The 12,300-nt window shown below is 35.8% G+C and overlaps 1 protein-coding gene across 2 annotated transcripts in view; it reads left to right on the top strand.

Annotated features, from left to right (window-relative positions):
- Positions 1–12,300, top strand: part of SMC3 (structural maintenance of chromosomes 3) — a 29,723-nt gene that overhangs the window by 439 nt on the left and 16,984 nt on the right. Inside the window, exons 2-10 of one of the 2 annotated variants that reach the window (XM_005874542.2) lie at positions 666–741; positions 2,892–2,930; positions 5,098–5,165; positions 6,873–6,944; positions 7,317–7,396; positions 7,655–7,733; positions 9,814–9,931; positions 11,068–11,243; positions 11,729–11,809. In XM_005874542.2, coding sequence (XP_005874604.1) covers positions 666–741; positions 2,892–2,930; positions 5,098–5,165; positions 6,873–6,944; positions 7,317–7,396; positions 7,655–7,733; positions 9,814–9,931; positions 11,068–11,243; positions 11,729–11,809 — 789 coding nt within the window. The remainder of the gene's footprint in view (positions 1–665; positions 742–2,891; positions 2,931–5,097; positions 5,166–6,872; positions 6,945–7,316; positions 7,397–7,654; positions 7,734–9,813; positions 9,932–11,067; positions 11,244–11,728; positions 11,810–12,300) is intronic. The other variant, XM_014546401.1, reaches the window with a different exon arrangement.

Genomic DNA, 12,300 nt, shown 5'->3' with positions numbered 1-12,300 from the left:
GCTGGCGTGTGTGGAGCTGTGTCTCCCGGCCCGGGGGCGCCCCTGGGGCACAGGCTGGGTGGGGTGTCAGCTTACCGGGGGGGGGCCTTGCTCCTCCGGGTCTGACAGGAGGAGTCAGAGGGACCTCGTTCTGGCGGGAGGTGTGGCGCCGCCTCATTGTTGACTCCTGTCAAAACGCCTTCCCGCGCCGCAGTCCGCGCGGAGCAGAGCCCGTCCGCTGTCCATGGAGAGCGTCCCTGTTGGCGGTGCTGGGCTCTCAGCACCCCCTTCCCGCGACGTCCCCCTTTGGGGGGCTGTCCCGTGTTCCCCGCGGACTCAGGAGAGCGGGGGCCAGCCTGCCTCCTTGACGCATATTGACGTGAGCCCTTCATGTTGGGGGTCCGGCGCCCGTTTACGGGGTGCGTGGTGTCCAGACGCCCCGAGGCGGTTACGAATGAAAACTGAACACACGGCAATGGGCGCTGAGGAACGGACTGCGTGTCCTCCGACGGTTTTATCATCGTCGCTTTCCACAATGAAATCTTCTGAGGAGAAACCGACAGTTTCCTGTCTTAAAGGAGACACCAGAGAGGGCAAGAAGTGCAAAAGAAAACGTTTTTAGAAGTTTGCATTTCTTTGTGTGTGTGTTCTGAAAAAACAAAAAATCCCTTTTATTTATTTACTAGGTTATCATCCAGGGTTTTCGAAGTTACAGAGATCAGACAATTGTAGATCCCTTCAGTTCAAAACATAATGTGATTGGTAAGTGTTCGTGTTTAAATTCTGCCTGTTTAAATTACGGAGACGAAATTATCTTTGCGTATACATAATTGTATGTATTTTTTTCTGTATGAAATAACTTATTTGTCTTCTGTCTGCACCGATGAATTGCTTATTTTACACATTTAAAGAGTTTGAATAAGGCAGTCATACATTATTTGGGTATACTCCCGTGTGTGTGTTTGCATAGCTTTAAGTTTATAGAGAACGGCACTAACTTTAGTGTCATTTTGCAGTTAAAATGCTCACTATGGCTTCTTTCAAAGATGACCATTCTTTATTCACAAATGACATTGTTCTCAGATTTCTTGCCTCCCTGTCATAATGTCTGAGGATAGACCACAGAGCTTGGTGGGAGGGTCGTAACTTTGGAGCAAAATTGAATGGGATTCGAATCCTAGTTCTGGCGCGTGTTCTCGGTCACTCTTGACTCCCCGAGGGGCTCGGTTTTCTCGTTTGTAAAGTGGAGGTAATGACCGATTCATGGGCTGTTGGGGGGATTGAATGAAAGAGCAGCTCTGCAGGAGGATGGAGGGCCAGTGGTGATGGCCCTGCAGTCGTCAGTCTCCAGGGCCTTCTGGTGGGGATGCTCATGTGCTCAGAGCCAGCACAAGTGACTTTTGATGTTCTGAGTTTTTAGATGTAAGTTACGTATATCATGGAACTTTACCTCAGACTTCAATGCAAACTTCCTAAGAAAAGGGATATTTTCCTGCATAATCATAGTATACTTAATCCACTCAGTAAACGTAACATCAGTGCAGTCATTTGCTGTTCATTTTCCAGTTAATTGACCCAGAAATGCTCTTTTTGGCACCCCCCCCCCCCCCCCAAGTAAAGGATCTATTTAAGATCAGGCATTGCATTTAGTTGTCATGTCTCTTTAGGGTCCTTTAAGGTGGATCCTTTCCACAGTGTTTCTTTGTCTTTTATAACATTGTTTTATTAAAATATTGTGTCATCTGCCTTTTACTGATGTTACTTTTGATCACACAGTCAAGGTAGTGTCTAATTTTTCTACTGTATAGTTAATGTTTTTCCCTTGCAACTAATAAATACTATGGGACTGGGGAGATGCTTTTGGAACATGCAAAGATGGTGATCTTTATAAAAATTTTCCTCTACATTTTGTGTCCGTTAATCTTTATTCTGATGGTTTCAAATGATTTTTTTCCCATTTCCAGCATTCCTTTCACATTTACCATGATCAACTAAGAGTCATTCCTTCTTGGTTGCTTATCTTCTTATTGTCAGTATGAGCTCATGGATTATTCCCCCCAGCACTAATTTCTAGTTCTAATTATTATGGTACCATGTTGTCCTAGATTTAACTAGTGGAAGCTGCTTCAAGCTGGCCTCTGTCTGTTATATGCCTCTTTTTAAAAACACTTCATTACTTTCTGGCATAAATGATCTCTTTAGGATTTACTTTGTAGTAAAGTGATAACTTTGAGGCTAAATTGTTCAGCATATTTTGGTCAAGATTAAGAATCTTAATGAAAATGTTTCAAAACAAAACACTCAAATGAATTCATTAAACTTGAAACATTTGATACCTTTTTATGTATAGGATTGCTTATTTCTGAATTCAAATAGAAAAAAACAATGCCTTACAGTTGTCTATACTTTTATGAGTATGAAACTACATTAATATATATTAATATATCATTAATATATGATAATAATATAAATTGTTTAACATGTGAGTAGTTGGAGAATTTGAAATGATTCAAGTATTTTTAAAAATGTAGTAATATGTGAATCTTTATATTATTAAAAAATACTTTATGTACAATTAAAATAGAATTACTGTGCATTGTAATGATTATAAATAATAAAAGCCAGGCAGTGTATTTAGTTATTTTTATCTGAACTATTGGGAAAGGGCAAAAATATCAACAATGAAATTATTTTCTTTAAAGAAAAAGATATCTGAAGTCTATATAAAAATTGTACTCATTTGGTGATTAAAGCTGTTTTGTTTATTGATTTCTTTTTTCACTGTTCTGTTGTATTTAATATATATTAAGATGTTATGCTAGAAATGTAGATTTATAAATTTTCTAATACAGTAAAGTTTTAATTTTATAGTTTCTTATACAAAATAACATCTACTTTTTGAAATTTTATAGTGGGCAGAAATGGATCTGGAAAAAGTAACTTTTTTTATGGTAGGTATTGTTTTTTGCATTCTAAATATATTAAGACCTAGGTATCTTAAGATAGTTCATTTTGAGATTATGTCTGCATGAAATCCAAGAAATACTTCTTCATACAGGGTTGTAGTTTAGAGAGTTAAGAGTGTAAGGACCTGAGTTCTACTCTATACCTAGTGATTAATGAGCTCTGTGAGACTGGGCAAAACACTTAGCCTCTCAAATTACTCTTTTCACTTTAGGAACAGAGATGTTCACCCTGCCTGCCTTGCATGAGTTGTGTGAATTACAAACTTGCAACCGAGATACCTGCCCTTGACCAGAAATTGAACCTGAGGTTCGACGCTCTAACCACTGAGCAAACAGTCGGGGCTCTAAACCAATTATTATTATAAAGGATGGAGGGGTGTAAAAACTTTGTTAAATCAACAGACTATTATCAATTTGCAGATAGTAAATAGGACTTTGAAAATTATCTTTAACCCTTTTCGGTCCAACCTCAAGGATGACTCGACAGACCAGGCGCTAGGAGCAGGTCCAACGTCGAGCAATAAGAACATTAAAAAGTTCAACATTCAATCCCGTCAATTAATTTGGACCAGACTGTTTGAATTCCAAAAATAACATTGGACCGCAAAGGGTTAAAGATAAAATGCATTTAAGTATAGTAATGCCTCTGTCAGCAAATCCTCTGGGCAGAAAAAATCATGTTAACAGAATTAGACTATATAAGGAGTGAGTTGGAAAATTTTTGAACCTCTTCTTAGTTGGGTAGTATTTGAGGAAAAGGGAGGGTTTAGAAAAGCAAAAGTTCTATCCTGTCTGCTTGTAAAACTAAAAGGTATTACTCTATATCCTATCAGTGTAGTTATTTGGGGATGGTAAGAGAGTGGCTTGGAGTGGAAATGAGTATTTCATAATCTCGGGAATGAGGGCAATTTAAATTCATTTTCCTTCCACTCCACCCCCCACCCCCCACCCCCAAGGTGATTATAAAAGATAGCCAGTTCTCACCTTCACCCCCATTCATGCATACACACACACACTGTCAAAGGTCTTCTGGGTGGACTGGGAACAGAACAGCTGGGTAAAGAGTTCCATTTCTAGATCAGGGTGGTCCATTTAAGTGCTCTACATGGAAGTAAGAGTGACTCCTTGTCGAAGCAGTTGAGTAGAAGGTGGGAATCTGAAACATTTCCCTATATATTTTAAATTTTTATCTTACTTTTTAAAAATATTTTTTTATTGCTTTCAGAGAGGACGGGAGAAGAGAGAGAAATAGAAATGTCAGTGATGAGAGAGCATTATTGATGGGCTGCCTCCTACATGCCCCCTTCTAGGGATTGAGCCCACAACCCAGGCATGTGCCCTGGCCGGGAATTGAACTGTGACCTCCTGGTTCATAGGTCCACGTTCAACCACTGAGCACACCAGCTAGGTGACCTTTTGGTGCACTGGACCACACCCAGCTAACTGAGCCACACCATCCAGGGCATTTCCCTATATTTTTACTTAGATCTATTTCTTTTGACAAAGTATCCAATTAAGGATATTGTAGGAATGTATTCTAATTTGTTAATAAATAATATGTAACATTTATATCTAGTGGGTAAAAGCAAATACAATGTTAACCTAACAAGTCAGTGAGTACTTTAAGAAGATGTAGACCTTAGTTCTGCTTGTCTCTTCCGTTACCTTTGTACTTTCTTTTTATTTTATTGCCTTAAATGTTTCAGTGAACACTTTAAAAAAATATTTTATTGATTTCAGAGAAGAAGGGAGAAAGAGAGAGATAGAAACATCAGTGATGAGAGAGAGTCATTGGTCGACTGCCTCCTGCACACCCCAAACTGGGGTTTGAGCCCACAACCCTGGGCTTGTGCCCTGACCGGGAATCGAACTGTGACCCCCTGGTTCATAGGTCAACGCTCAACCACTGAGCCATGCCAACCAGGCTCAGTGAAAACTTCTTAATAGTTTTCTTATATCATCATCTTCTAGCTATTAGTCTGAAATACAGGCAAATTATCTGCATTTTTTTTTGTTTATATGAAGCAGGTAATCTACTTTATCTGCATTGTTCATTACCTGCTACACTATATTCTATGAAGATATGGGAAATTATTAGTAAGGCATAAATTCATTTTAGACTGTACTAATTGTTATGTTTTTGTTTTTCTAGCAATTCAATTTGTTCTCAGTGATGAGTTTAGTCATCTTCGTCCGGAACAGCGATTGGCTTTATTGCATGTGAGTGAGGCTGCTTTAAGACATTATTGATATTACAGTTAAACCTTGAACAACTCAAGGGGTAGTAACATCCACTGCCTTGAGTAGAAAATCTGCGTGTAACTACAGCCAGCTCTCCAAATATGCAGAGTTCCAATCACCAGTGGATCCTTGAAGAACATGTGCAGATCACTTTTAAAAACCTGCATAGGTCGACAGTTCAGACCCACATTATTTAAGGGTCTGCTGTACATATATATTTTTTTATTTATTTACTTTAATTCTCCCCTGAGGATATGTTTCTACTGATTTTAGAGAGAGAGAAACATAGATTAGCTGCCTCTCAAATGAATATGCCCTGTCCAGGGATCGAACCTGCAACCTTTTGGTGCATGGGATGACGTTCCAACCAACTGAGCCACACCAGCCAAGGCAACAGTATATATATTTTAAAATACATTGTCAATCCTGATAAATTACTTGTTCCAGTTTCAGATCCTTTGTGAATATGATATAGCCTCTTATTCTGCTGTAAAATTTAATCTGTTATGTTAATGTAGGATAAAGCTTTAATTTTTATCTAATGATAAGAAAATTGTAGGATTTGTCTATAGATGGATATGTCTTCCATATAAATATAAATTCTTTATTAAGGATATTGTCTGGTAAAGCTGGAGAAGAAGGTTTGCCGAGGAGAAAGAAGAGTTTGATATTGGGGATTAGGAACTTTGAGACTCAGAACCAGAAGTTAAATGGGAACATATAGAAGCAACCATTGCAAAATAAGCAGCATAAAGTTGCTACTGTTTTTAGCCATATAAATGTTAACATTTTCCAACATGAAAGAAGTATGTGTAAAGAAAATTATAATTTTTCATTAGAGTTTTATGAATAATGAACTAAAGTAGTTTTAGGATAAAAATTATAAAAGACTATTATAAAATAATATAATTTATATTTCTAGTTTGAATAAGGCTTATAATTAATTTAAGGACCAGAAAGCAAGATTCCTCCATATATCTCAATAATGTCTCTCCCACCTAGGAAGTGTTTTTTTGTTTGTTTTTTGTTTTAAATATCTCTCTACCCTACTCCCCAAATTTGAATTTTTGGCTCAGTAATCAGGACTAATTCCTTATAGAAAAATCTCTGTTTAAGTTTCTCAGATTGGCATTAAAAGAATCATCTTTTTAGATATTCTCCATTGTGTTGAATCACTACATGATACCAGTGTCCAGAATCTGGAAATTACCTGGACTTGGTTATGTAAGTGGTTGGGTCATAAATTGGTTTAAATGTGACACATGTTAAATGCGTTTTCTTAGCAGATTTAAAACATAGACTATCTCAAATGTTTAAAAAACAGGGTTTCAATAGTTCTATGATTTGTTAGGGTTCATTTCCAGCATTAAGATGAGTCTGTAAAAGAAAAGCCTCAAAAGTGTTTTAGATATTATCATGTAGGTAGAACTTAGTGTCTATGGGGTCTTGTGCTCTAATGAGGACCTAACTTTAACATCTTTTGTATTCTCTTTCAGAATCAAAAGCCTTTGGTTAAAAAATATTACTATCCTAATCCAGTATCTTTGCTATTTTGTCAAGAGAGATATATACTAGTCTGGTAGAAATTTTTCTCCATTGAATCAGGCTTGTTACCATGCACTAAACTTGAAATGTGTTTAAAGTATTCGAAAATACCACAAATTTAAAATTTATCTCATATTTTAGGAGGGTACAGGTCCTCGTGTTATTTCTGCTTTTGTGGAGATTATTTTTGACAATTCAGACAACCGGTTGCCAGTGAGTAACTGCTTTTTCTTTTTATTAATGTTGAGAATTTTATTGTTGCAGCTGATTTTTTTATGCTTTAAAACATTTATTTATAGCTTTATGTAAGCTATTATAATTTAGTTTATGCCAGAGTTACTATTCAGTTTACATACTAACTTTGTTTTAAAAGTATAATGAACATTCTTGTAAATAAGTGGGAAGAATGTTCAAGCTGTTGTAAAAAAATGTCTTTATCATAAGAATTGAGTATTCATAGCATACCTGTAGTGAGATTGAAATGTCAAAATAATTGTTAGGTTTAGGGACTCTAAAATGACCTTTAAAATTTTTTACTTTTACTATTAAATTAACTCTGGGCTTTTACTTTTTTCTTCTTCTTAGATTGATAAAGAGGAAGTTTCACTTCGAAGAGTTATTGGTGCCAAAAAGGATCAATATTTCTTAGACAAGAAAATGGTCACGTAAGCATTTTTCTTCACATTTGTAATTTCTTTACAACAGAGTGAAAGTATTTTTTTACTTGTCTAATATAAGAGGCATATTTACTTATGTTCAACAAATCAGTATTTAGAGCATGAACATAAGAGTCTGAAGATTCTCTGAGGCTAATACAACAGATGGTTTAATGACTGTTCTGTACTCCCTCATGCCCCTTAACCTAAAAGTTAGTGTACTCATTTTTTGGTCATTTATCTGAAATTTTCAATCTTTATCAACAGGAAAAATGATGTGATGAATCTCCTTGAAAGTGCTGGTTTTTCTCGAAGTAATCCTTATTACATTGTTAAACAAGGAAAGGTAAAAAAATTGTATGTCCTTTTTTAATAGAACTTGGGTTTTTGAGTATATTCAATGAATGATGATTTGGTTTATTGTAGTAGTTAAGTTGAAGTGAGAATATACCTTATGTCTTGTGTACATTGATTTATTTTGTATTGAAGTTAGTATTACCTTTTATGTGGCTATAAAATACAAAGTAGATCCATTGCATAATGGGATGGGAAGTATTTCAGTAGAGGTTAAATGGATCATCTTTCCTTAGTGACCTGTATTACTTTCTAAGGTACATTACACTGGAAGACATGGAGGTTTTTGGAAATCTTTTAAAATCATAAATTATGAATATTGTGGAAATTCTGTAAAAATCACATTTGAAAATATTACTTTGTAAAAGTATATCACAAAATTAAAATGCTAAAAAGCTTACATTACTAGAATTCACCATAATGATACATATTATTTTCCTTATAGAGATTATATTCATTATAGTTTTTAGTTTCTATATACTTTAGCTGATTGTTCTACGATTTCCTAATATACTTTAAACTATATCTAAGATAATTAATTTTTCTTAGGACGTACCTGTAATGTTCTAAAGTTTTCTGTAATGTTTGCTTGGACTAGGGGGAAGTTCTTAACAAATGTCCACTTCTCGTATATTGAAGGCTTTTTTAGATTTGTGTTGGAAAGTTAGCATTCAGAAGTGATTAGGAAGGGTATGGTGTTTCCCTTTTGGGAAATGTGATACCAGAAGAACAGGTTTTTTAAAAGATGGTTTATAAGACATTTTTTAAAAAGGAGGCTGGTTTGAAATAGCAATTATCTGAGTCTTCCCTTCACACATACAACATGGGTCTCTTTACATTATTTTAATTTCTGCTCATGTGTGATTTCATATGACCCATCTGTGACTACTTCATCTACAAAAGCATTGCCTTCACTCCTACTCTATATGCTTTATTTCTTTATTGTTTTGTTTTTCTTCATAGCAGTTGTGTTATACTGTGATGGTATGCTTATTTCCTCTTTTTCCACTAGAATGAGTTCCATGAGGGCAAGACCTTTTCTGTTTTGTTCACTGTTTTCTTTCCCAGTGCCCAGCAGAGTGGCATGTATGTTGTAATGATTCATTAAATATGTTTTAAGTGAGTAAATTTAGTGAATGAACAAGCTTAATTGGGGTACCTAAAGAGAAGGACGTGAAGGGTGATTTTTTTGCTGCATATACTTTTGTTGTGTATACTTTTGACAGACCATTTTTTCTTATCTCAGAGCTGATTCTCTTATGTAAAAGTGTTAAAGTAACTGTCACTTGAATTTTTAATGCAGTGATAGCATTTTTTACCTTTAGCACTTAATTTTATTTTAAAGAATATGTGAAACTCATGCTTGTTCTATAAAGTTTCATGGTAATTAGGTTTTATCACTCTTTGTCATGTATTTTCTTTGCCATATATTTGTGAGATACTAAAGATGTTTTTGCTTATTTTATTTAATACACCCTACCCCTGTGAGACAGTTATTTTAATCTATATTTTAAGAATACCATTTTTGTTATACTTTTAATAGTATCATTATAGCTTTAAAAAAATGCATAGTGAGTTATTGTTTCCTCGATGAGAGAGAAACATCGATCAGCTGCCTCCTGCACATCTCCTACTGGGGATGTGCCCGCAACCCAGGTACATGCCCTTGACCGGAATCGAACCCGGGACCTTTCAGTCCGCAGGCCGACGCTCTATCCACTGAGCCAAACCGGTTTCGGCATATTGTTTCCCCTCTTAAAAATACTTTGTTCCTTGAGAATGAATCTCATCTTTTATACCTTATCAAATTGACTAAGAAAAAGAGATGGTGGGATATTCCTCTGTCATTTGTAATTTGGAGGATTTTATCATAAATTATACTTATGAATATATATATCTTGGATTTTTTTGGGTAAATTTCACTTAAGTAAAAGGAAATACAGGTATATAGGTGTACTTGTGTACTGTACAGATTATATTAGTGAACTCAACTTATGTGAATACCCATTCAACGTAGAGTTCTTAAAGAGCAGTCTGTAGTGCTGTAATAATTATTTTTCCAAAATTTTTAGATCAACCAAATGGCAACAGCACCAGATTCTCAGAGACTAAAACTATTAAGAGAAGTAGCTGGTACTAGAGTATATGATGAACGAAAAGAAGAAAGTATTTCTTTAATGAAAGAAACAGGTAAAAGAAATGTGATTGTACCTTATTTCTATTTGTTGTGAATTACTTTTCATTGTATTGTAATGGAAAGGAGTTCTGTCTATCTCAGGAGTATATTGTGTGTTACTTTGCCTATATGTTGAATGGAGAGAAAATTAGTTTTAAGCAATTTAAGGTTTGAGATTTCCAATTGATTTCTTTGAATAAAGAATTGTTACTGTGAAATAGTAATGCCCTTTTAGATCAACTACTTTGTGCCTCTAATGCAGGGGTCCTCAAACTTTTTAAACAGGGGGCCAGTTCACTGTCCCTCAGACCGTTGGAGGGCCGGACTATAGTTTAAAAAAAAACTATGAACAAATTCCTATGCACACTGCACATACCTTATTTTGAAGTAAAAAAACAAAACAGGAACAAATACAATATTTGTATTTGCACGTGGCCTGCGGGCCGTAGTTTGAAGACCCCTGCTCTAATGTCCTCATCATTCTGTGTGAGATAACAAATTTGGATGTATTCCTTAAAAAAAAAAGGGTTCAGGAGCAAGTAAATGTAAAACTTCGAATTTAGACTCATCATTAGAGCATTTATTGTGGAAACCCACTTTGCTCTTCAAGTGCTCTGTCCTGTCATAGCTTAGAGTCAGACAGTCCTGGATTCAAAATCTAACAATTAACTGACACTGTAACTTTAGACTTGATCTCTGTAGTTCAAAGCTTCCCTATCTGTAAAATCCTTTTTCATGTTTTATAGTGGTGACTAGAGGAACAAAGTAGCACAATTGGAATATAATAGGCATACAATATGTAGCAGCTATAGGTAATGCTATAATTGTAAAATTGGAAATCAGTGACACCAATGATATTAGTAGGGTTTTGTGTTTTTTAATGTTAAGCTTTTAAAGGAAGCTTAAACTGAGATCCTTACCACATGTATATGAGAATCAGTGTCACCATGTGTAAGTTTGTTCTCTGTTGCTTTTCATAATAAAGCATCATAATTGCCATTTTATTATCTTAGATTTGGTTATCCCATAATAGCAAAGAAATAATGCTGTAGTTCTTAAGATTAAGTTTAACTCATGGTATATTTGAGAAGAGATATTACATAAAAATGTATTGAACTCCTTCACCCCCCCCCCCCCTTTTTTTTTAAAGAGGGCAAGCGGGAGAAAATCAATGAGTTGTTAAAATACATTGAAGAGAGATTACATACCTTAGAGGAAGAAAAGGAAGAACTAGCTCAGTATCAGAAGTGGGATAAAATGAGACGAGCCCTGGAATATACCATTTACAATCAGGAACTTAACGAGACTCGTGCTAAACTTGATGAGGTAAAATATTTACCTTTGCCACTTAAATTCAGATTAATTTTTATTACTATGAATGTGTTAAACTCATGCTATATTTATACTTTTCAATGATTTTTAAATAGAAAATTAAATTTGAAAACCCCTTAATTCATTAGTTAGCAAATTTGTTCTTTCAGTCTATTCTAAGAAAAATGTGTAGGCCCACATTTAATATAATCAGGTGGGGTCTCAGACTAAGATGAGAGGAAGCCACCTTTTAAAATTTTATGAATTTTTTTTCTTAGCTTTTAAAAATGTATTTTGTAATTACTATTGTTGACATTTTGTACAAAAATTTGTTTTAGGGAATTTTCTATTTAAAGAAAACCACTAAGTTTTCTGATAAAAAATTTTTAATGTAAATGATAATTTTAGCAGGTATCTAAAAATTTAACTAGGTATTTTAAAAAATTAAACAAATACAAGATGAGTTAGAAATAATAGCTTGGTTTTGTTGTTGTTTTTAGCTTTCTGCTAAGCGAGAAACTAGTGGAGAAAAATCCAGACAATTAAGAGATGCCCAGCAGGATGCAAGAGATAAAATGGAGGTAAGATTACAAACTACACCTAGGCTGTTTTTTTTTTTACCACAGTAGGACCTTTGTACCAGAATTGGGAATGATAACTTTAAGTGGGGTCTCACTGGGATTGAGTATTGGAAACACAGAGTACTGAAAGGGTAAATGAAAGAAAAAAAAACGGACAAAACTAATCGTATTAATAAAAGGCTAATATGCAAATTGACCAAATGGCGGAACGACCAGTCGCTATGACGCGCACTGACCACCAGGGGGCAGGTGCTCAACAATGGAGCTGCCCCCTGGTGGTCAGTGCACTCCCACAGGGGGAGCACTGCTGAGCCTGGCTCATGGCTGGCGAGCACAGCGGCAGTGGCGGGAGCCTCTCCCACCTCTGTGGTAAGCGCTGAGGATGTCCAACTGACGGCTTAGGCCTGCTCCCCTCGGGCCAAAGCCGTCAGTTGGACACCCCCCCAGGGCTCCTAGACTGCGATGGGGTGCAGACGGGGCTGAGAGACACC

This window comes from Myotis brandtii, unplaced genomic scaffold (genome assembly GCF_000412655.1).
Source record: "Myotis brandtii unplaced genomic scaffold, ASM41265v1 scaffold441, whole genome shotgun sequence".
NCBI lineage: Eukaryota > Metazoa > Chordata > Mammalia > Chiroptera > Vespertilionidae > Myotis > Myotis brandtii.
This window is presented reverse-complemented; position numbering and strand designations above follow the sequence as displayed.